This window comes from Mirounga angustirostris, unplaced genomic scaffold (genome assembly GCF_029215605.1).
Source record: "Mirounga angustirostris isolate CCGP_5_RB_7025 unplaced genomic scaffold, mMirAng1.0.hap1 SCAF_9, whole genome shotgun sequence".
Lineage (NCBI taxonomy): Eukaryota > Metazoa > Chordata > Mammalia > Carnivora > Phocidae > Mirounga > Mirounga angustirostris.
In genome coordinates, this window is record NW_026991717.1 from 59,916,363 (window position 1) to 59,939,587 (window position 23,225).

Consider the following 23,225-nt stretch of genomic DNA (forward strand, 5'->3'; position numbering starts at 1 on the left):
ATTCTCTGGTCGATTATTTCCGGTTTCTCTAGCTCAGCCGTAAGTGCTGTTTCTCTCTGTCGCGCAGCGGTGTCCGGTGCCTGCAGAAGGGGGTTTGGTTTTTTTTCTGTTCGTTGACGTTTTTGCTGTTCACTCTTTGGAATCGCTGAAGTTTCTGGAGTCACCGCCGCTGCCATCAACATGTCGGTCCCAAGCGCACTCATGAAACAACCGCCCATTCAGTCTACGGCTGGGGCCGTCCCGGTTCGCAATGAGAAAGGTACCGTGCTGAGCCTTTTTCGAGTCGGATCTTACCTCTTCTTTCGCCAACCTACTCCACACCTACCCCAGCAGACCACCCCAACCCTCCGACCCTTAAGACCCTGCCCCCTAATTTCTTCGACTTTTCCCATCAAACTCGCACCCGATCGCGTTGCCTGAAGGGGGGGGAAACAAAACCCACTTCCATCGCAACTTGTTCCTATTGCCCGTCTCTGCCGTCGCAGCAAGCATCCCTCTTCCCTTGGTCTCCACCGATAAATTAGACTAATATACATAGTGAATGCCTGCTTTTGCAGGGCGTTGTGCGGGGTACAGTCCCTCTTTTGTTATCCATAGCGGTCTGTTTATGCTGCTTTTATAACTCTTATCATTAGTTTATGTCTCTGTCTCCCTCTACTGCATCGTAAGTTCATAACGTCCTTGAGACAGGAACCGTGTCTTATTAAACTTATCGCTTTTTTTTTTTAAGATTTTATTTATTTACCTGATAAAGAAAGAGACAGCGAGAGAGGGAACACAAGGAGGGGAAGTGGGAAAGGGAGAAGCAGGCTTCCCGCCCAGCAGGGAGCCCCCTGCGGGGCTCTATCCCAGAACCCTGGGATCATGACCTGAGCTGAAGGCAGACGCTTAATGACTGAGCCACCCAGGCGCCCCCGTTTTATTGCTTTCATCCAACGCTGTGACTGTATTAAGTTGAATACACACTTGTGTGAGGTAGTGCCTTTAACCTTAAGGAACTCATACTGTAGTAGATGTGAGACATGCAAAAATAGGCACATTTTAAGCAGTGTGCGATTCCTGTCACATAGGTGATATAAACCAAACAATGTGGAAGGATAGACAAGGAATAATCTCTTCAGATTGAGGTAATCAAGGAAAGCTTCTTGAAGAAAGTGGCATATAAATTGATCCTTAAAGGATGAGTAGGATTCCAGTGCAGATAGAAGAAGGAACACTGCCTGTTTGAGGGGTTAGACTAAACAGTCCCTTTATTCAGGAAAGATTTTGGAAAATAATATGAGTTCTTTTTTTTTTAATATACTATACCTATTCTTGTGCAACTTGCCTTTTTTCTTAAATTCAAGGTGGCTTTTGAGAAGTACCCTTTGATACATATAGAGCTAATGCATTTTAACTACTTATAAATTCCATTGTGTAATTAAACCAGTTTATTCACTACTAAGGAACAGTTAATTATTGTGTTGTTTTTTTCTATTATAAACAGTGCTGTAGTTGTCCTTTTTTTTTTTAAAGTAATCTTTATGCCGAACGTGGTCTCAAACACATGACCCCGAGATTGAGTCACATGCTCCACCAACTGAGCCAGCCAGGCACCCCCTGTAGTTGTCATTCTTAAATGTCTCTTCAGTGCACTGTGTAAGAATTTCTCTAGGGTAGACTCCTAAAAGTTCATCAACCTAACTAGCTATTTCCACTTGCTCTCCACAGTGGGTTGTGAGAGCATTAAGGGTTTGTATTTTCCCATATATTCATCTGCACACTTGGTTGTATCAGATTTTTAAATTTTGCCCAATCTAATTATGAAATATCTTATTTTAATTTGCATTTCCCTGATTACTAGTGAGACTAAGCATTTTCATGCATTTATCAGCTCTCTAGGTTTTCTGTTCTCTGAATTACCTGTTTTTGTCATTTACCCATTTTCTTTTTCTTCATCCCAAATCTGTCCTTTTTCCTGTTTTGTTTTGTTTTTTTGGCTTGTCTTTTCACTTTAATTGTGGAGTTTCCCGTTTCATAGGCATTTTTAATTTTAGTGTTATCAGATTTATCAATTTTATCTTTTATAGCTTGTGTTGTTTTGTATACTGTGTAAGAAATCCTTGCCTATACTAAGATCATAGATATTCAGATTATAATTATTTTCTATCATCTAAGTGTTTGTATATACTAAATAGGATTAAATACACAATTGTGCAAGACACATCTAATTTAAGGAGCTTATAATCCAGTAGGAATGTAAGTGTTTAAGATGTGTTTTCCACACATGGGCTTTAATCCATCTGGAATTTTGTGTGTGTGTGGCATCAGAGATCTAATTTTACTGTTTACCTTATGGTTAACCAGTTGTCCCTACTGTTCCATTGTTTGACTAGCCCATCCATTCTCCACTGCTTTTTTTTTTTTAAGATTTTATTTATTTATTTTTATTTTATTTAAGATTTTATTTATTCATTTGACAGGGGATGGGGCACAAGCAGGGGGAGCAGCAGGCAGAGGGAGAGGGAGAAGCAGGCTCCCCGCTGAGCAGGGCAGAGCTCCATCCCAGGACCCTGGGATCATGACCTAAGCCGAAGGCAGACACTTAACCAACCCAGACGTCCCAAGACTTTATTTTTTTTTTGAGATTTTATTTATTTTTATTTTTTTTAATATTTATTTATTAGAGAGCAGAGAGCATAAGCAGGGAGGAGGGGGGAGAGGGAGAAGCAGACTCCCTGCTGAGCATCAGGGAGTCCGATGCAGGGCTCAATCCCAGGACCCTGGGATTATGACTTAAACCAAAGGCAGATGCTTAACTGACTGAGCCACCCACGTGCCCCAAGATTTTATTTATTTATTTGAGCAAGAGGGAGAGGAAAAAGCAGACTCCCTGCTGAGCAGGGAGCCTGACACTGGATCCCAGGACCCTGAAATCATGACCTGAGCTGAAGGAGACTCTCAATCGACTGAGCGCCCAGGTGCCCTGAGACTTTATTTTTTTAGATCAGTTTTAGATTCACATTTCCCATATACCCTTTGCCCCCGCACATGCATAGTCTCCTCCATTATCCTCCCCCACCGGAGTGATACATTTGTTGCAATTGATGAAACTACATTAACACATCATAATCACCCAAAGTTTACATTAAGGTTCACTCTTGGCATTGTGTATTCTATGGGTTTAGACAAATGTATAATGACATATATCCATTATTATGGTATCACACAGTATTTTCATTGCACTGAGACTCCTCTGTGCCCTGCCTATTCATCCCTCCCCCAACCCAACCCTTGGCAACCACTGATCTTTTTACTATCTCCATAGTTTTGCCTTTTCCAAAATGTCATGTATTTGGCATCATACAGTGTATAACTTTTTCATATTGGCTTCTTTCACTTAATAATATGTATGTAAATTTTCTCTGTGTCTTATTATGGCTTGATAGCTCATTTCTGATTGGCACTGAATAATACTACATCGTCTAGACATACCATAGTTAGTTCATTCACCTAGCGGGGGACATCTTGGTTCCTTCCAAGTTTTGGCAGTTATGAACAAAGCTGAAATAAATATCAGTGTGCAAGTTTTTGTGTGGACCTTAGTTTTCAACACTGTTAGGTAAATACCAAGGAATGCAATTGCTGGATCATATGGTAAGAGTATGATTAGTTTTATAAGAAACCACCAAACTGTCTTCCAAAGTGGCTGTGCCATTTTGCATTCCCACCAGTAACAAATGAGAGTTCTTGTTAGTCCACATTCTCGCCAGCATTTGGTGTTGTCAGAGCTCTGTAGTTTGGTTATTCTAATACATGTGCAGTGGTATCTCATTTTATTTTGCATTTCCCTGACAACATAGGATTTGAAGCAAATATGCTTATTTGCCATCTGTGTATCTTCTTTGGTGAGGTGTGTTAAATTCTTCAGCCTCCCCTTGTTCTTCAGAATTGTCTTGGTTCTTTTTGGCCTCTTATTCTTCCATGTGATTTTAGAATCAGCCTGGGGACAACTATTAATGGAACTGCATTAAAATTATAGGTCGTGCATTTATTGATTAACTTGGGCACAGTTGCCATCTTCTCATACTTGAATATGATATATTTCTCCATTCATTTAGATCTTTTGTATCTTCCAATATAATTATATATTTTTCCTCTGAAAAGCCTTGTACATCATTTGTTGAATTTATTCCTTGGTATCTTGTAGATTAGTTACCATTGTAAATAGTATTTTTAAACTTCATTTTCTAATTTATGTAGCTAATGTACAGGTACACTTATTTTTTTTTTAAAGATTTTATTTATTTATTTATTTATTTGACAGAGAGACACAGCAAGAGAGGGAACACAAGCAGGGGGAGTGGGAGAGGGAGAAGCAGGCTTCCCGCGGAGCACAGAGCCCGATGCGGGGCTCGATCCCAGGACCCTGGGATCATGACCCGAGCCAAAGGCAGACGCTTAAGGATTGAGCCACCCAGGAGCCCCCCGCTTTTTTTTAAACGGATACACTTTTTATCCAGCATTTATTTAGTATTCTAAATAAATACCTTGCCTGTTTGTTTTCTTGTATTTTATACATAGATAACCATAGTCTGCAAATTATGACAGTTTCTTCTTCCTTTTTAGTCCTCACCTTTTATCTCTTTTTCTTTTCTTTTTTTTTTTTTAAGATTTTATTTATTTGAGAGAGAGAAAACAAGCGAGGTGGATGGGGAAAGGGAGAAGGAGAAGCAGACTCCCTGCTGAGCAGGGAGCATGACTTGGGGCTGGATCCCAGGACCCTGAGATCATGACCTGAGCTGAAGGCAGACGCTTAACCGACTTAGTCACCCAGGCACCCCTTTCTCCTTTTTCTTATTGTCCTAATTAGAACCATAATAAAATGTTGACTAGAAGGTGTGATAGGAACAACATAAAGATGCCCACTGGTTTTTAAAGGAATGCTTCTAATATTTTATCATTAAGCATAATTATTGTATCTGTTGTTAAGATTATGTGACTTTAAATATATAAACTTTAGGGACGCCTGGGTGGCTCAGTCCTTAAGCATCTGCCTTCGGCTCAGGTCATGATCCCAGGGTCCTGGGATCGAGCCCCACATCGGGCTCTCTGCTCAGCGGGAAGCCTGCTTCTCCCTCTCGCTGTCTCTCTCTCTGTCAAATAAATAAATAAAATATTTTAAAAATATATATATATATATATAAACTTTAAATAGTATATTACGTTTGACCCCATTAATTTTCTAAGCTTAAGCTGTTCTTGTGGTCCCAAGCTAAATCCTTTGAAGTCATGATGGCTTAGAATTTTTTTGTTAGCTTTTACGTTGCTGGAATAAATTTGCTATTATATTATTTAGTACTTTTTAATGTATGTTTATGAAGAGAAATTCACATAAAGTTTTCCTTTGAACTGTCCAGTTTGGTTATCAAAATTATATCCATCTTATAAAATGTTTTGGTCAGTTTTCACTTTATTCGCAGGAAGTGTCACTTTTTGTAAAACAGATGTTATCTTGGGGCACCTGTGTGGCTCAGTCGGTTAAGCAGTTAAGCATCTGCCTTCAGCTCAGGTCATGATCCCAGGGTCCTCACCAGGGAGCCTAATTCTCCCTCTGCCTCTGCCCCTCTCTCTCTCTCTCTCTCACCTGCTCTCTCTCTCAAATAAATAAAATCTTTAAAAAAAGAGGGGCACCTGGGTGGTTCAGTTGGCTAAGCATCTGCCTTTGGCTCAGGTCATGATCCCAGGGTCCTGGGAGGGAGCCCCATATCGGGCTCCCTGCTCAGTGGGGAGCCTGCTTCTCCCTCTCCCTCTGCCCCCCAACTTGTTCTTGCTCTCTCTAGTGCTCTCTGTCAAATAAATAAAATCTTTAAAAAAAGAGAGAGACGTTATCTTGCAGGTTTGATAGCACATATGCTAAAAGAAAAGGTAGAAATAGGTAAGATTAGAATCTTGAGTTATATGGTGATATAAAGGCTGCCATGAAAAATTCCAGGTGAACTAAAAAAGGGATTGAGCAACATTTTAATTTTCTGTTCCCACCTAAGTCACCCTTATGTGCTGGACACTGTTACAAATAATTCCCTTAAGGATATAATTGAGGTGGAATAGCATGAATTTGTGATGGATGTAATCGTCTGCCTGTCTGGGGGGAATTTTTTCTATTATTTCACCACCTGTCTTTTTCCATTTCATTGTATTCAAGCTCACCTTCTTTATCATTAGTGTTGGTAGTCACAAGAATATTTTCCCATGACTTGGTCTTGGCAGGAAAACACCATTAGATGAATAGATGGTTGGATAGCAGCTCTCTTCTTCTCCTGCTTGAACTCTTGCTTACCAGGAATATAGGGCTCTACCTGCAAAGGCAGAGGTTGAAAGACATTGGGAAAGAGGCTACTGAAACATAATAAGTTATCTTTATCACCCAGGTGAGATTTCGATGGAGAAAGTGAAGGTAAAACGTTATGTGTCGGGAAAGAGGCCAGACTATGCCCCTATGGAGTCCTCAGATGAGGAGGATGAAGAATTTCAGTTCATCAAGAAAGCCAAAGAACAAGAAGCAGAGCCTGAGGAACAGGAGGAGGATTCATCCAGTGACCCTCGACTGCGGCGTTTGCAGAACCGTATTAGTGAAGATGTGGAAGAGAGGTAATTATTAGGGTTATGTTTCCCTGGACCTAAACCCCCACAGGTTAGTTAATAACAACAATAATAGCTAATATTTGCCCAGTACTCACTATGTGCCAGTCTCTGTTCCAAGTATTTACTAATTCTTGTAATCCACCCAATAACCTTATGAGGTATGTATTATTATCCCAGTTTACAAATGGGGAAACTGAGGCACCAAGGAATCAAGAAAATAACATGACCAAAGGTATACAACGAGCAAGTGGCAGCCAGTAAACAGCAGGTTACCTCTGGTCCAAAGACCCTAACTAACTCACTAAGGGAGAAGAAAACACAAACCATTGGTTGGTTTGTTGGGGGGTGGGGGGGGTCTTAAAATTTGAGAAATTGATTTAATTCACTCACTTATCCTAAAGGCTAATGAGGGGAAATGACACCAATGAAGTAGGAAAAAAGGCCTGATGAATGAATGGTCTCAGGTAGGAAAGGGAGCCTCCCAATGAAGGGTTTCGTATGTTGTGTGTTGACTGAGACATTACCTTACAAAGTAGACCAGAGATCCCAAACTTTAACAGTTCATATTGTCCCAGGAATTTTCTCAGGGAGCCCCTAGGCCTATACAGTTCTGTTTATTAAGTAGTTAGATCCAAATAATTCAATAAATAGTCATGTCTTAACATTTAAAGCCATCTGAAAAATATAATATGCGTAAAAGAAAAAACATTTTTATTTCATTCTTACATAACCATAATTACTTATTAGTGGGATTTGTGTGCCTCTTGGACACTGACTACTTCTCAAACCTTAGAATCAGATTGGCACTGTCACTCATTTCCTGTTCCATATTGATCTGCATGCAGTACTTGCTTTTTATACAGCCACCAAAAATCCAATTTCACAAAGATACAATGTCACTGTGCACCCATGTTTATTGCGGTGCCTCATGATGCCTCAGCTTACATTTAACGTTTTAGGTCCAACTTGACTATTTGCCCTGACACTTTGAATTATTTTCTTTTGTCTGCACCTCAGTTTCCCCCTCTCAAGACTTCAGTATTAATAAAAGCAAACATAACCTCCAGGTGCTCTACAACTAAGGAAATGTGGCTGATGCTCTTTCATTTTTGTGATATTGGTGTTACACTTGAAGATGCTATTTTTCAGATTGGCTCGACATCGGAAAATAGTGGAACCTGAAGTGGTAGGAGAAAGTGACTCAGAAGTGGAAGGAGATGCGTGGCGCATGGAACGAGAAGATAGCAGTGAAGAAGAAGAGGAAGAAATTGATGATGAGGTATAAAAAAGGAAAATGGGAAGTTCTTTCTAGGCCCAAGAAAAAGTTGGGGCCTGTTCTCCTTTGTTGAGGTCCCAAAGGCAACAAGCTTGCTGCTTTTGGCAGAACTCTGATCCAGGGTTCCCTATTTGTTGGAGATAGAATTGAAAATAAAATGATGTAAGTTGTATTTACTCATATCAGAATTTGTTAAATGTGATGAGGGGAAATAAAAAGCTTCCTTAGAGCACAGGTCATTGGGCTGACTGACTTGGACATGTGACTTGATAGGAAATAGAGCGGCGCCGTGGCATGATGCGTCAGCGAGCACAGGAGAGAAAAAATGAAGAGATGGAAGTCATGGAGGTGGAAGATGAGGGACGTTCTGGGGAAGAGTCAGAATCAGAATCTGAGTATGAAGAATACACAGACAGTGAAGATGAGATGGAGCCTCGCCTTAAACCTGTCTTCATTCGAAAGTAAGTATCTCACAAAACAGGCCTGAATCCACATAGTTACTACTTTCCTGGTCTGAGGATAGAAGCCTCTTTTCTATCTCATGCTCTTCTGAAATGTCAGCACTGAGTGAAAGTCTTCTGCCCAATTCCCTACCTGTGCAGACTATTTGCTGAGGAATATCATGGTGTTAACAGAGAGCCTGAGTTTGTTTTCACATCTCCCTTTCCAGTTAAAGAGCACATAATCTGCCCACGGACCTATAAAGCACAAAATTAAACTTGAAGAGTGAATTCCTAATCCTTTCCTAAGGGCGAGAAATCCTACTTACAGTCCAGCAGGTTCTTGCTATTCAGGCAGTTCTCACAGATGGATGGAGTTTTAATGCTCTGAATACCTGGGGTGACTCCCAATTTTGGCTCTTTGCAAAAAAAAAAGAGCCAGCAATTGTTGGGCTTTGTCTGATTTGGATGGGACTTGAGTTAGAGGACAAAGAGGTCCACTCTGAGGGCTTTGGGCAATTAACAGGACTTCTATGCTGCAGGAAGGACCGAGTAACAGTTCAAGAACGTGAGGCTGAAGCATTGAAACAGAAGGAGCTGGAGCAGGAAGCAAAACGCATGGCTGAAGAGAGGCGCAAGTATACACTCAAGGTACTGGGAGTGGCTGTAAGGATTGCATGCAAGGAGGAGTGTACTTAGGTTTATCTGAGGAAAATAAGGAAATCCAACAGGTGAATTGTTCTCCTTACCCAGATTGTAGAAGAGGAGACCAAGAAAGAGCTGGAGGAGAACAAGCGATCCCTGGCTGCACTGGATGCTCTCAATACTGATGATGAAAATGATGAGGAAGAATATGAGGCATGGAAAGTTCGGGAGCTAAAGAGAATCAAGAGGGACAGAGAAGATCGAGAAGCGTGAGTAATAAGATGGACCTAGAGTTTAATATCAGTAATGGGATGGGTTCCTAGTGGGGTAGGAGTGAGGTTCAACACCAACTGTGAGTTCCACTCCAGATTTCTTTATGGTTCCTGCAGCTGAGTGAGTTTTCCATAATTGGAATGTGGCTTATTACAATGAAATCAGGGAAAAGAAACACTTTGTCAGTGTTTCTCTGTGATAGAGTGCCAGCTGATACTCCCTGTAGTTTTCTAGTAGACACGCAGACATTATTCACTGTTATCAGTTATCTGTTCTTGCATAAAAACCCAGTTCAAAATTTGGTGACTTGAAACAACTGATTATTCCTCACAGTGTTCGAGTTTGCTAAGCAGTTCCTCTGCTGGTTTTACCTAGGCTCTCTCATGCAGTTGCATCCAGCTAGAGGATTGGCTGGGCTAGAGTGTCCAAAATGGGTTCATTCACATGTCCAGTAGTTAATGCTAGACTGCCTTACTTCTTCAGTGGGCTAGACTGGATTTCTTACCTAACAGTCTCATGGCAGTATTCCAAGAGGGCAAAAGTGGAAACTGGCAAGGTCTTTTAAGGCTCACATGTCATTTCTGCAAAGGGGCATGCATACTCTGGGGGGGAGAATTTGTGGCCCTTAAATAATCTGCCACAGTCACTATTGTTAGAGCAGAATAATTTCTGAGCTGCATCACCCATTCTTGAAAATTACTAGCAGTGAGAGGGTAATCCCAGATTACAAAGGGAAACCATCAGTAGAAAACTCTGTCCTCAGCCTGCATTTTCTAAGATTTTTATACTGGGTTTCAAGGAGTCCATGTACCCTTTAAAATTATATACAAAATTACATATATTTGTATTTTTCTGGAGAAAGGGGGTCTTTGGCCTCCTTCCCCCAAAAAGGGTTAGTCCCTGCAATCTAATTAATGATGGTAACCCTTGGTTTGAGACATGTAAATACATATACAATTACTTTAAAAAAATACCAATAAAATCTTAACATGGTTATGTTAAATTCTGATATTTTTTAAAGCCAAGTAGGCTTTTTAAGGAAGGGGAATTACTAATACTGCAAAATCAAGCAGTAATAGTATGTCTGAACTTTATAAAGGCTAGAATAAACTTCTGGAAGTTTGCAATAAGACCACCTCACCTTTTTTATTTGTTGGGCTCCTGATCTTAATTCCTAACAGGCAGTAGCTAGAATTAAAGTGAATAATGCTTGAAAGGAGGTGAGACTGCATTGTGTTCAGATAATTTGAGTCTCTCTGAAGCTGGAATGATACTAATAAATAATTTTGTTCTCTGCACAGGCTTGAGAAGGAGAAGGCAGAAATTGAACGAATGCGAAACCTGACTGAGGAAGAGAGGCGAGCTGAGCTTCGGGCAAATGGCAAAGTCATTACCAACAAAGCCGTTAAGGGCAAATATAAGTTCTTACAGAAGTATTATCACCGGGGTGCCTTCTTCATGGTAAGTGAAAAGGGAATGAGCTGTAGAAGTAACTTAGAACTTTTGAGTTCTTTTCTCCCCCCAAGTATAAACTGTCCTAGGATGTTACTTCTACTTGCCAATGATCAGTTTTCTCATTTGCTTTTTGCCTCTGAAGATACAAACCCAATAGGAAAAAGCACTGGCAACAGGATTTTACCAGTAGCAGCAACTGTTCTCTCTTTTGGCCCCAGCTATCGGGGGGAAATGGTGTAACAGAAGAACTAAGGAACTAAAAATAGACAGTGAACTGTATAGATAGATAAGATTATTTAAATCCCCAAAATTAATTAGATGTTACTCTTCATAGCAGAGTAAGAAGTTTTGCTTATGCAAATATTTGGGAGGCAGAAATTTAATTCACTTCATTCTGAGCTGACAGAAAGTGACTAAGCCTAACTAACCAATAAAAATGGTTTATTATCTAACCATTATGTGTAATACCATCAAAATTTTGTTCTTCATATAAAGACCAAGGTCAAAATAACAATCTGTTAACCCTGTATAAAGTGATGAGGACTTCTTCCAAATTATTTAGATGATACCAGTGATAATTTGTTAATGGAGAGATGTCAGGAAAGGGAAGCAAAGAATTGATTGCATTTATTACTGTAATAGCATGTGGTTTGTTAAATTACTACCTGATGCTATCCAAGTTTGAATCAAAAAGTAGACTCATTTTTTTCAAATGCTATTATCAAACCCTAAAAATCCCTACTGCAGCAAGATTCCTGCCTTTCATTGTAGATACCAGTAAAATCTAAACTTCAGTGAAGGGTTCCTTATTCCCCTCCAAAATCAGTTTCAGTCTACTCAGCCGGAAATGTTTGCTTATTATGTAGTGTCCTAGCTCATGCAGTTTTCTAGATTGGAGTCATTGGAGATTATGAATTATTTCTTTACTGCTTTAAGGTCATTAAGTATCATTGCTTATACATTTGAGCAGCTTTAATAAGCTTCTGAGAGAAGCAGTGCATTGCTTCTAAGATAAGCTGGCTAAGATACATAAGGAAAGGTTTATGTAAAAGTCTTTTGGTGCACATACTCAGTGAACTCTCCTCATCTGGATAAGGAGAGTGAAGATAAAATATCTTCTGAGATTAAATGAGGGACTCAGCCTCTAACAAGGAGAAAAGTAGATCTCACAAAAACTGTCTTACCTTTAAAGCCTTTCTGTAGCTGAAGAGAATACTCCAAAAGTGTATTTGGTTGAAGGACTCAGCTGTTCCACAAAGCTTTCCTTAATCAAAATGGTACTGTTTTAATTCCTTTACCACATGTACAATTTGTATCATAACATTATAGTTTTACTAGTATGTTGATTTGTAACTTCTCTATTTTTTTATATATAGTCTATTAAGTAAATAACCTTTTGAGCATTTACTGTGTAGAGGGCACTCCTGGTTTTTGTTTTGAGGGGGGTGGTTTAAAGATTTATTTATTTATTTTAGAGAGAGAAAGCATGAGCAGGAGGGGCAGAGGGAGAGGGAAAAAGAACCGCAAAGCAGACTCCGCACTGAGTGCATAGCCCGATGTGGGGCTCAGTCTCACAACCCTGAGATCATGACCTGAGCCGAAACCCAGAATCAGACATCTAACTGCGACCCAGGCACCCATTTTTTGTTTTAAGTAGGCTCCATGCAGAGCCCAATGTAGGGCTTCAACTCACAACCCTGACATTAAGAGTTGCATGGTCTAGGGGCACCTGGGTGGCTTAGTCAGTTGAGTGTCCAACTCTTGATTTCAGCTCAGGTCATGATCAAGTGAGATCAAGTCCCATGTTGGGCTCTCCTCTGGATGTGGAGCCTGCTTGGGATTCTCTCTCTCCCTCTCCCTCTTCCTCTGCTCTTCCCTACTCCCTGCCTCTCTGTCTCTCTCTCTTAAAAAAAAAAAGTTGCATGGTCTACCAGCTGAGCCAACCAGGAGCCCCAAGAACACTACTGTTTGACACTGCTACAGGATATAAAATTATTGCCCTCAGATGGCTTACAACCTAAAAATGGGGTTAAGGCAAACATATACTATACTATGACATAAAGACGAATGAAAATACTGTGGGATTTCTGAAGAGGGAGATGTTTTACTTTGTAGGAGATGGAGAGGGATAACATGAAGGAGGGCACATTTAAGATGTGTAGACTTGGGCGCCTGGGTGGCTCAGTTGGTTAAGCAACTGCCTTCGGCTCAGGTCATGATCCTGGAGTCCTGGGATCGAGTCCCACATAGGACTTCCTGCTCGGCGGGGAGTTTGCTTCTCCCTCTGACCCTCCTCCCTCTCATGTTCTCTGTCTCTCATTCTCTCTCTCTCAAATAAATAAATAAAATCTTAAAAAAAAAAAAAATTTGTAGACTTGCTGACTTCAGTAGTAGACATTCCATGTGAAGGGACTAGGAGTGGAGGCAAAAAGCATCATCTGTAAAGGGAGTTGGCAAGGAGAGGTAGATTACAGCTATATGTTATTTGGCCTTGACTACTATAGAGGAGTTGTGCTTATTTAACAAAACAGAATCACTGGAAGTTTTTGAGCAAGGCAAAGGTATGAGGGTGTGTTTTAGAAACATTAGCCTAGTGGCACTGTGTAAGGTTGATTCTAGGGAAAAACTATAATAACCCAGGGAATTAGAATTTATAAGTGGAAACTCATTATGCACAAAGTTTACATAAATTTTGAACCTGAGTAATTGAGAAAATGTTGGTTCTATTAACAGAAGAAGTTAAATCAGGAAGAGCCTGGTTTGAAAAGGTTAGGGAAATGATTTTCACTTTAGGTATGAGTCTGAAGTCCCAACAGAATATCCAAGCTAAGCTATATAATGGGCAGTAGAAAATTCAAAATGAGATTTCAGAGGCTTCTACAGAGTTGAAGTCATATGACTGAATGAACATATTGAGTACAGAGAGAATACAGCCAACCTTCAGGAAACATCCACATTTAGGAAGAAAAAAGACAATACAAAGAGAGAAAGGAGTATCATCTCAACTACATGTAAGCTCATGAATAGGTTCAGTACCCTCATTCTTTGTATCCCTTGTCGTAGAGGTTAATAAATTAGTGGTTTGAATATATAGGCAATAAAAATCACAAGATTGGTAATACTTTTTTTTTTTTTACAGGATGAGGATGAAGAAGTATACAAGAGAGATTTCAGTGCACCTACCCTGGAGGATCATTTCAACAAAACCATTCTTCCCAAAGTCATGCAGGTATGGGGTACCTTAAGAACATGAGAGAGAAAAGTTATGTATTGAGGATGTTATGTTTGGTGGTATAACTCATAATCTATCCTTCCTTGATCAGGTCAAGAACTTCGGGCGCTCTGGTCGCACCAAGTACACCCACCTTGTGGATCAGGACACCACCTCTTTTGACTCAGCATGGGGCCAAGAGAGTGCCCAGAACACAAAGTTCTTTAAACAAAAGGCAGCTGGGGTACGAGATGTATTTGAACGGCCATCTGCCAAGAAGCGGAAAACTACTTAAGAGTTCAACTACTTCCAGCTGGTGAGACACAAGGGACTGTCTCAGCATCTGGTCCTTGATTTGCTTTTACCATTATTTACATGGCCCCTGTATCCAGCCTATTGGACCTACTGCCATACTTGTGACACTGGGCAATCCAGTCTTTGAAGGTGCTTTGTGAGGTTTGGACTCATGCTGAGAAACCCACAGAAAAGCACTATCCAGGTAGGATCAGAGGCTCCCCACTTAAAACCATTTCTGCAAAATCTTACGTTTCATCACTGGTCTGCTTCCCAGATTCACTTGGGACTATTCCAGGTTTCTTTTTCCAGCCTCTTAGCTTGGGTTATAAACAAGGGCATGTAAGTGGACAACGCTACCTTACAGTAAATCTCAGCTCACAGATCTCTGTTTTGCATTTTTGGTTGGAGTCAGTTTTTCTATGTGAACGTATTTTTTGATCCATTTATGTGTGTGTCAAGAAATAAAAGAATCATACACCAAGGGCGCCTGGGTGGCTCAGTCAGTTAAGCGTCCGACTCTTGGTTTCAGCTCAGGTCATGATCTCGTGGTCGTGGGATCAAGCCCCACATTGAGCTCCGTGCTCAGCTCAGAGTCGGCTTCAGATTCTCTCTCCCTCTGCGCCTGCGCCCTGCTCTCTCGTAAATAAATAATCTTTTTAAAAAAGAATCCTACACCAAGAGGTTTCTTTTGATACTGGAAATAAAATGGGCAGGCTGACAAGAATCTTCCTATGAAATAAAAGACCACAGAGAATTGTTGGGCAAAGAGTGTTTCACATTCTGATCATCACCTTTGATCTCAGAAATTAAGATGCTGGACAGGCTATATTCTAAGTGGCACCCAGATTTACTCCATGAGCAGATACATGTATGGTTTTCTTTGCTCTCTAAAATATAGCTGTATTTAGAACAAAAGTTTACTTATGAAATAGGGAAGCCAAGTACTTACCAGTACCCTCCACACTCAGCTTGTATGAGGGTATAGTGTTTTCCAAGTTGCAATGTAATGACATCAAGCTAGAGTTAAATTCAGTGGTTTTCCACTTAATATTTATTACATAACCACCATGCACATGGCAGAGCACTAGGAGTCCTAGGGGTTATAAGGAATGACATTTAATCAGTGGGAAGGATATTTCTCAATTACATAAAAAAATGAGAGGGTCAAGGTCTTTTCACCATCTTTTAAATGCCCCACTGGAAGAAGCATTCACAAATCTTTCATGTCCTAAAATAAGACTATGAATACAAATTCCTAGGAGGTAATAACACATTAATCTGAGTATAAGTCACTTATGTGTGTGCCAGACGGATACAATCTTAAGATTTTCCTAGAGCCAAAATGAGAATAAGATACTGAAATTCTTTTAAGAATATGTTTATAGCTGCTATTTGAGTGTCCACTCTGAGGCAGGCAGTAGTCCAAGCTTTTCACATTCACCAACTCTTTAAGTTCTTAAAACAACCTGTCAGGTATGTATCATTTTACAGTTGGGGAAACAGAAGCTCAGCAAGGATGACTTGGCCAAAGGTTGGTCAACTTTTAAAGTAAAACTGTCTTCTCTCCAGGGTGGGAAATGGAATGTAAGGCACAGTGTTGTGGCGGTTCAGAATTCAATTAAATCAACTTCATAAATCAAAGCCTTTCATAGATTAATTCTGCAAAAGACCTAACCTTTGATATCTTTTATTGTATTTACCATGTTTCCAATTCGGTACCTAAATTCTAACTCTAAGGGGCTTATGAATAAGGTGCCTGGGTCGCTCAGTCGGTTAAGCACCCAGCTCTTGATTTTGGCTCAGGTCATGATCTCAGGATCATGAGATCGAGCCCTGTGTCAGGATCCATGCTGGGTGTGGAGCCTGCTTGGGATTCTCTCTCTCCCTCTGCCCCCCAACACCCACCCCCACCATGCACTCTCTTAAAAAAAAACATTTTAAAAAAGTGGCTTATGAACAAGATTGGTGGTATATAAACCACCCTAGAGACCCATGCCATGGGCTTCAGCAACTTTGCTGAAATTCCAAATGTACCCTGAATACCACTGAAAGCTAGTCAGATGAATGAGCCTGGCCTGCCACCTAGCATCTGCATGTGAACATGAGGTCATGAGGTACCACTCTGCACTGATCCTTCACATGATTTCATTAAGGCCAGAGGCGGGGGGAGTTGCTTAAATTCAGTTATACTCCAACATGTAAATTTCCCACAATAAAATACGGTATAATATACAAAACACTCGATCCAAGATGATAGAACTGCAAAAAAAAAAAAAGGCTACATCTTTATTGAAATAAAATAATCCAGTGAGTGGGTCTGAGAAAGCACAAATCAGTTGGTTAGGGCAATAAGAGCCTCTACCACGTTGCCCATGTGTTCCCTCAAGCTCCGTTCTGCTGCTGCTCTTGAGATCTCCATCTCTGTCATCTGCAGGAAAAGGATCGATGATGTTACCTAAGTTTCTTCTGGGGCATTAAAATGCCACCAAGACTTGTTGACTCTACTTGTTTCAGTAAACAACCCCAATTAAGCAATGTAACCTCTGCCCATACACTAGTTAGGCATTACTACTCACTATCAGCTCCAGATCTTCCTTCTTAATGGTGACTTTGGCCAGTTCCTTCTCCCTGCAAATATTCATGTACATTAGTCCTCATTCTCTACCTCCATCATTAACTCTCAGAAAGATCATTTCCAGCTCTGCCTTACAAATAAATGACTCCTGACAAACACTGTTGAGTGAAAATACAAAATGACTCTCACCGCCTCACCTAACATCCCCATCCCCTCCCCTCGAGTCTTTACAGCAGGCAGCAGGTGCTGTCAGGCCTTTCCTTCCACCAACAACAAAGTAGGGTTGTAAACCTTATATATGCAGAAATCGGTGACAGAGTTGAAGAACGGTACAAGGTAAAGGCTTAACGATGGCTTTTATTTTCGTAAGGGGAAGAGAGGAACTGGTAGGGCTGGCTGTGCGTACAGACTTACCGCTCCTGTTTGGCTTTCTGCTCCCGGGACCGTCTGTCTCCAATCACGGACATGGCCTATGAGAAAAATAGATCTCCTTACCGCTCTGCCACCCACAATTCCCAATAATCTAAAAAGCTAGTAAGAAGTGGGTCGGCGCGGGGGGGGGGGCGGGGAAACAGCCTATTCATGATGAGTGTATCAGGAACCAAGGCCTAGGTTTAACTTAATTCCGTGCACCTGAGGGCCACTTTAAATACAATCTCCATAAAGCTCCCCTTCGCAAGCGGCGGGCTCCAGTGACGGTTTCCCTCTTGCCTCCTCCCGCCAACGGGAAGGGGAGCCCGTCCTGGAGCGCGGATTCCAGTTACAACCTGAGAGGCCCCTCCGCTCTCAGCCCGCCCAGACACGCTCACGGCCAACCTCACCGTCTCCAGATTCGAACTCTGGATCTCCTTCTCCTCTGCGTAGTCGGTGACTCTCTCCAGGTCCGCCGCACCGCTGTCATGCTTCCGTGGCTTCTCGGGAGGCCGCTCCGGGCCGCTGGTCTCAGTCTCCAACTCCAGCTCCACATCCCCCTCGGTAGCCATATCGATCCCACCGTGCCGCTGCACAGGCCCCGCCCCACCTCATGAAGACTTCCGGTAACTGCCCCGAAACTTCCGCCCGGAGAGGATGAGGCGGGGCTGGCCTCGGGCCACACCTTCACTAATGTCCTGGGTTCTAGAAACTTCAGCCAGGAAAGTCGGTCGCCTCTCAGACTTCCTTTGGGGGGGTTCTAGTGTTGTTTTATGCAAGACCCTCTCCCACACCTAGCCGGTCACCACTCCAGACCTTCCCAACGTACATCCTTACCTTCCGTTCACCTAGATTCTACCCACTCCATCCCATCCCACCCCCCCGCCATTCTGTTCAACCAGGATGGATGACGTCTAATCCTAAACCAATTAAGAATGCTAATCCACTAGAGGCCAGATTTGCAAACTGCTCTCTAATCTGGGGAGAACTGCCTGTGTGGCCCAAAGGCCCTGGAGAGAAAGTAGATTTAGAGAGAGATTTGCATTTACCACATCCTGGAGGTCGGTGTTCTTTTCCTGATGTTCCTCCCCATTCTGCCTTAGACTGGGTGACCACCCCAGCACTGTGGCAGCCCATGGCTGAGGACAAAAGAAAGCTGCTACTTTCTCCTCTACCTTCCATCTGGTGGACCTGGGCCTAATCCCTGGGACAAGGATGGTGGGTGCAAAGGCTGTTACAGGCCCCAGCACTTCTGTCCGCCTGGCACAACGCACTGAAGTCAGCAGTGTCATGGTGAATCCTCCCTTCTACCAGGTGAGAGCATAGTTGGGCAGAGGGGCTTGAAAGGTCCCCAGAGCAAGAACTATCTGAAAAAAATGGAAGGGAATGGTAGCTGAAGCTGGGGAGGAAAACCCATAGGAGCCAATAAAAATGACAGGCCTTCCCTTTCTCCTCTGAGGCCTTTACGTTTCTTTGCCCCTGAGACTACTGATCATTAAACCTCTCCTCCCACTTCCCAGTACCAGATCTGTAGGTCTACAGAAAGGTGAGAGGCCAGGTGTGACTTAGGCTTTTAGGAAGGTCTGCTCAAGCCTGCATCAGCTCTTATGATGAAAGCTCTACTTGATGTCAGTGGAAGGCAATCCTAAATAGCTTGGAACCAGATTCTGAGAATTCCTGAGTAAAAGGAGAGAAGAAAAGGGAAAGGGAAATTTTGGAATTCAGCCTCATGGTTAATCTAATGCATACATTAATGTAAGCTTTTCCTCAGCAAATCTCTATCTTGCTGCTCTACCCCCAGGTGTCCTGCTGTGGGCCTATTCCCTGTACCTGCTGCTGCCATTCTAGATGGCCCCTTGTCACAGAGTCTACTTGTAGCCGTCTGGTCTACATCCTCCTCCATGTGGGGTCCTCAGCAGTCTGCTGCCTCCTGCTGTCAAGGACAGTAGTGGAAAGGGTCTGGGGGAAGGCACACGGGGTAAGTGGGAGGGTTCAGGTTCCAACAGGAGAAAGGGAAAAAGAAGAAACCTTCAGACAAAAGATTCAGATTGGGGTTAAGGGACAAGTGAATGGATATACCCTGAGAAGCAGGTACCTCTCTATACATGATGATTTGCCCTGCCATTTCTCACATGCACTCTCCCTCCAGATCCAGATGCCCTCAGGATTGTGTGCCCATCTGTTTGGCCACCCTCACTGCCCAGTGCTCAGTGGCTCTGGAGCTGTGTACCGAGTATGTGCAGGAACTGCCACCTTCCACCTGCTGCAGGCTGTGCTGCTAGTCCAGCTCCACTCCCCCACTAGCCTACGTGCACAGCTCCATAACAGGTTTGTGTATATACATTTTGGGTGGGGTGAGGATGGGGAGGGACGTAGACATAAGCTTAGTAAAGGAAATTCAAAGATGAAGTAACTGTATAAAAAGTCCAAAACCAGTTTTAAGTTCCTGCTTCCGCCATACTTACTGTGTGACCATGAGCCACATACTTACCCTCTTTGAACTTCTAGTTTCTAAAATGGAGATAACAGTGGGGTTATTATATGCAACCCTTTGTCAACTGTGAAACATTGTCCAGATGTTATTATTTAGGTATCTGAGAGTTAGAATTTGGAATAGGCTGTGATGGGCCTGTTTCCAGCCCCTCTCACGTGGGACTGGTTCCTTTCCTATACTTAGTTGTTTCTTCTCTCCCCTTTCCTATAGTTTTGCTTTCTCCTTTGCCTTCCTCCATAGGCACTGTTGACTCTCCTTTGCCTTTTCTTGAGTCTTTTTTTGTCTCCTAACCAGCTTCTGGCTCTTCAAACTGCTGTTCCTGCTAGGTCTCTGTGCTGTTGCCTTCTGCATCCCTGATGAGCATCTCTTCCCAGGTACCTTCCATCTCATATCCTAATCAGCAGGAGTAAGCTAATAGATTTTCTAAGAAAAAGAAAGGGTAGGAAGAAAACCAGGAGTAATGACATGGTCAGCTACATTTTCCCACTGGTGCCCCCCATTTGCAGCCTGGCATTACATTGGCATCTGTGGAGGCTTCACATTCATCCTGCTGCAGTTGGTGCTTATCACAGCCTTTGCCCATTCCTGGAACAAAAACTGGTAAGGAGCACCTAACCCTAAAGGCTCTTCCTGGGAAGGTTGTCTGACCTGGAAAGGTTGTCCAATCCAGTGTGGTTGGACAAAGGGCATGACAGGTCAGTGGTCCCCTAACTTCCTACTGAGCAGTACCAAAAAGCTCAGAAACATGACTCTGTGGGCTAGGTGGGATGGGTAGTCACACTACTGTTCTGGGAGACGGGGAAGAGTAACAGGTAAAGAGTTGGAGCCCCAAGCCACTGCCCACCTCCCACCCTTAGGCAGACCGGTGCAGCCCAAGACTGCCGCTGGTTCCTAGCTGTACTGCTGGCCACCCTGGGATTCTACAGCATGGCAGGTGTGGCAGCTGTGCTTCTGTTCCGCCACTACACACACCCAGCTGGCTGCCTGCTCAACAAGATGCTGCTTAGTCTACACCTTTGTTTCTGTGGCCTCCTCTCCTTCCTCTCCGTCGCTCCCTGCATCCGTCTCAGTGGGTACATGCCTTGCAACATTCCAAATCTGGTAGGCCTTTAGTAATAGAAAAATTAGCTTCCCTAATCTTAGTCAACAGTCTGCTTCCTCCAAAGAGTGGGGAGAAGCGTAGATAGGAGTATGAGTGGAAGAAATTACCACCCTGTAGACAAAAGCAATGATCTCCATTCTCCCCAGAGCAACCCCGTTCTGGCCTTCTACAAGCCTCCATCATCAGCTGCTATATCATGTACCTGACTTTCTCTGCAGTGTCCAGCCGTCCTCCAGAGAGTGGTAAGGACTGGACCTAGATTCCCCATGCTAAAACCTTTTTTTGTTCCTGACAAATACTTAGCTCTTTGTTCTTACCACCTTTCTTCTGTTGCCCCTTCTCAGTAATCCTTCAAGGACAAAATCACACTTTGTGCTTGCCTGGCCTGAGTAAAATGGAATCGCAAACACCAGATACTTCTCTGGCAGTGCTAAGTGCTGGCATCATGTATATTTGTGTCCTTTTTGCTTGGTGCGTAAAGGTATCAAGGGGAGAGGTGTGAGAGAAGGGAGGATACCCAGGACAGAGAAGGATGGTCAGGAGACTGTCTGGGACCATGGTTTATTTGAACTTTAGAGCAAGACAAGAGTGAGGAAAGTTCCCCATAAACAGAAACAATTTCTAAGAATAGCACTTGTCAGATGATCTGTATTAGATGAAGGGGGCAGGGAGAATGACTTGAGAATTAAAAATATGTACAAAGGTTTTAGGGCCCTCACATGACGAGATTTATAAATATTTGGGGGAAACAGGCTCTGGGAATATAATACCCTCCTGAGGACTACCAATATGGACCAGCTAGCAGTACATGTTCTCAGGCAACCCCTCCTGCTATTTGACTGAACGCGCTTGAGAACTCTCTCTTCTTTCTCAGCAATGAGGCTTCCTACCTGGCTGAGGTATTTGGACCCCTATGGATTGTCAAGGTTTACAGCTTTGAGTTCCAGGTGAGGATGGAGAGCTCAATATCCCCAATGCCCTTCCCCCCTCACACACAAAGACACACACACATCCTACCAACCTCTACCCAGAATGCTCAGATTCTAGCTGCTATTACCTTTTATTAAGTACCCACAATGTGCTAAGCACTGTGCTAGATACTTTACATTCATAATCTCATTTAATTTAATCCTCACAACAACCCTGTGAGGTAGGTATTTGCTCCATTTTACAAATGGAGAAATTGAGGCACAAAAAGTTAAACATCTTACCAAAGTTTTCATAGTCAGTTATGCTGGAGCTAGAATTTGAACCCAGATGTGCCTCCACTTTTTACACCAGACTAATCTTTTCAAAGGAGAGTTTCCTCTATACCCTCACATTCTTTAAAAAAATCATTCCAAAACATGCTGCCTTTTGTTTTACAGAAGCCCTCACTCTGTTTCTGCTGCCCTGAAACAGTGAAACCAAAGGAAGGTAAGTGTCATTAAGAATGTCCCTAAAAAAGTGTAGATTTCTGCAGAGTGCCGAAGAGCCCTGGAGCGCCTTCACAAAAGAAACTGGGGGAGGAGGGAAGAAATTTCAGCCACACTGCTCCCAGCAGTCCTTCCCTCTCTCTCCAGGGCAGAGGGGTGGGGCTGCCAGGCCAGCTGACCAAGAGACCTCTCCAACTCCTCCAGTGCAAGCCCAGCATCTCTCCTACAGCTATTCTGCCTTCCATTTTGTCTTCTTCCTTGCATCACTCTATGTTATGGTTACCCTTACCAACTGGTTCAGGTAGGATGGAAGTGGGCCTGGGATATACTGAAAACCTATTTTAGGGAGAGCAATTTAAGGCCATTCCTAAGGGTTCTCAGGAAGACACACAGAGGTCCACCATCATCTTTGGTGGGGAGGTAGGAACAGGTCTGAAAGCTAAGGTCCTATGTATTCTCTAACCAGAGACTTTGGTTCCGCAGCTATGAGGGAGCAGAACTGGAAAAGACCTTCATCAAGGGTAGCTGGGCTACCTTCTGGGTCAAGGTTGCCTCGTGCTGGGCCTGTGTACTCCTCTATCTTGGGCTTCTACTGGTACCACTCTGTTGGTCCCCCACCCAGGACTCCCAGCCACCTTCTACTTTCAGGCGACACTGCCATCGCATAAATACTGCAAGATAATAAATATTCAGTCTAGGTACTGTTAACTGGGGTTCCCTTGAGGTCATACTCCCAGTCTTGACTCAGGAACTGCCCAGCCCAGCAGATACCTCAAGGACAAAATGGGCAGTTATCTCCCTTTAGACTGAAGTGAGTACTATGTCTGAATAGGAGAAAGTGGCCATACATACTCTACTGCCATGGGCAGAGTGTCTGACTCACTAGAGCTACTGTTACATCTTTACCTCAGCTCAAGAACCTAACTCCCAAGTCAGCCTCTCAGGAACCACTGCTGATCCCTACAGACAGTGCGGCACCAGCCCTTTCCTGGCTCTCACGGTGGAGA

At 42.9% G+C, this 23,225-nt stretch overlaps 3 protein-coding genes across 8 annotated transcripts; 2 read left to right on the top strand and 1 right to left on the bottom strand.

Annotated features, from left to right (window-relative positions):
- The first annotated feature begins 23 nt into the window (after positions 1-23).
- Positions 24-14,724, top strand: MFAP1 (microfibril associated protein 1). Its single transcript, XM_045900191.3, has 9 exons — positions 24-259; positions 6,411-6,630; positions 7,774-7,903; positions 8,174-8,361; positions 8,883-8,991; positions 9,094-9,254; positions 10,560-10,719; positions 13,853-13,942; positions 14,037-14,724. The coding sequence occupies exons 1-9, from the start codon at positions 181-183 to the stop codon at positions 14,217-14,219; spliced, it is 1,320 nt and encodes a 439-aa protein (XP_045756147.1). The 5' UTR covers positions 24-180; the 3' UTR covers positions 14,220-14,724.
- HYPK (huntingtin interacting protein K) lies at positions 361-19,357 on the bottom strand. Of its 6 annotated transcripts, none has more exons than XM_064570540.1 (7): positions 17,618-17,701; positions 17,211-17,266; positions 15,171-16,649; positions 13,897-13,953; positions 11,898-11,977; positions 6,190-6,338; positions 361-3,992 (listed from the first exon to the last, which is right to left on the bottom strand). In XM_064570540.1, exons 3-6 carry the CDS (start codon positions 15,232-15,234, stop codon positions 6,201-6,203), a joined length of 339 nt encoding a protein of 112 aa, XP_064426610.1. In that variant the 5' UTR covers positions 15,235-16,649; positions 17,211-17,266; positions 17,618-17,701; the 3' UTR covers positions 361-3,992; positions 6,190-6,200. The 6 variants fall into 6 exon arrangements, with proteins under 6 accessions (XP_064426610.1, XP_064426611.1, XP_064426609.1 ...); XM_064570541.1 differs by having other exon boundaries at positions 361-5,895; XM_064570539.1 differs by having other exon boundaries at positions 362-6,338.
- SERINC4 (serine incorporator 4) lies at positions 18,423-22,900 on the top strand. Its single transcript, XM_045901740.1, has 12 exons — positions 18,423-18,521; positions 19,009-19,185; positions 19,357-19,535; positions 19,996-20,075; positions 20,208-20,301; positions 20,559-20,770; positions 20,950-21,045; positions 21,148-21,274; positions 21,678-21,750; positions 22,171-22,219; positions 22,366-22,519; positions 22,702-22,900. The coding sequence occupies exons 1-12, from the start codon at positions 18,423-18,425 to the stop codon at positions 22,898-22,900; spliced, it is 1,539 nt and encodes a 512-aa protein (XP_045757696.1).
- The last annotated feature ends 325 nt before the right edge of the window (positions 22,901-23,225 follow it).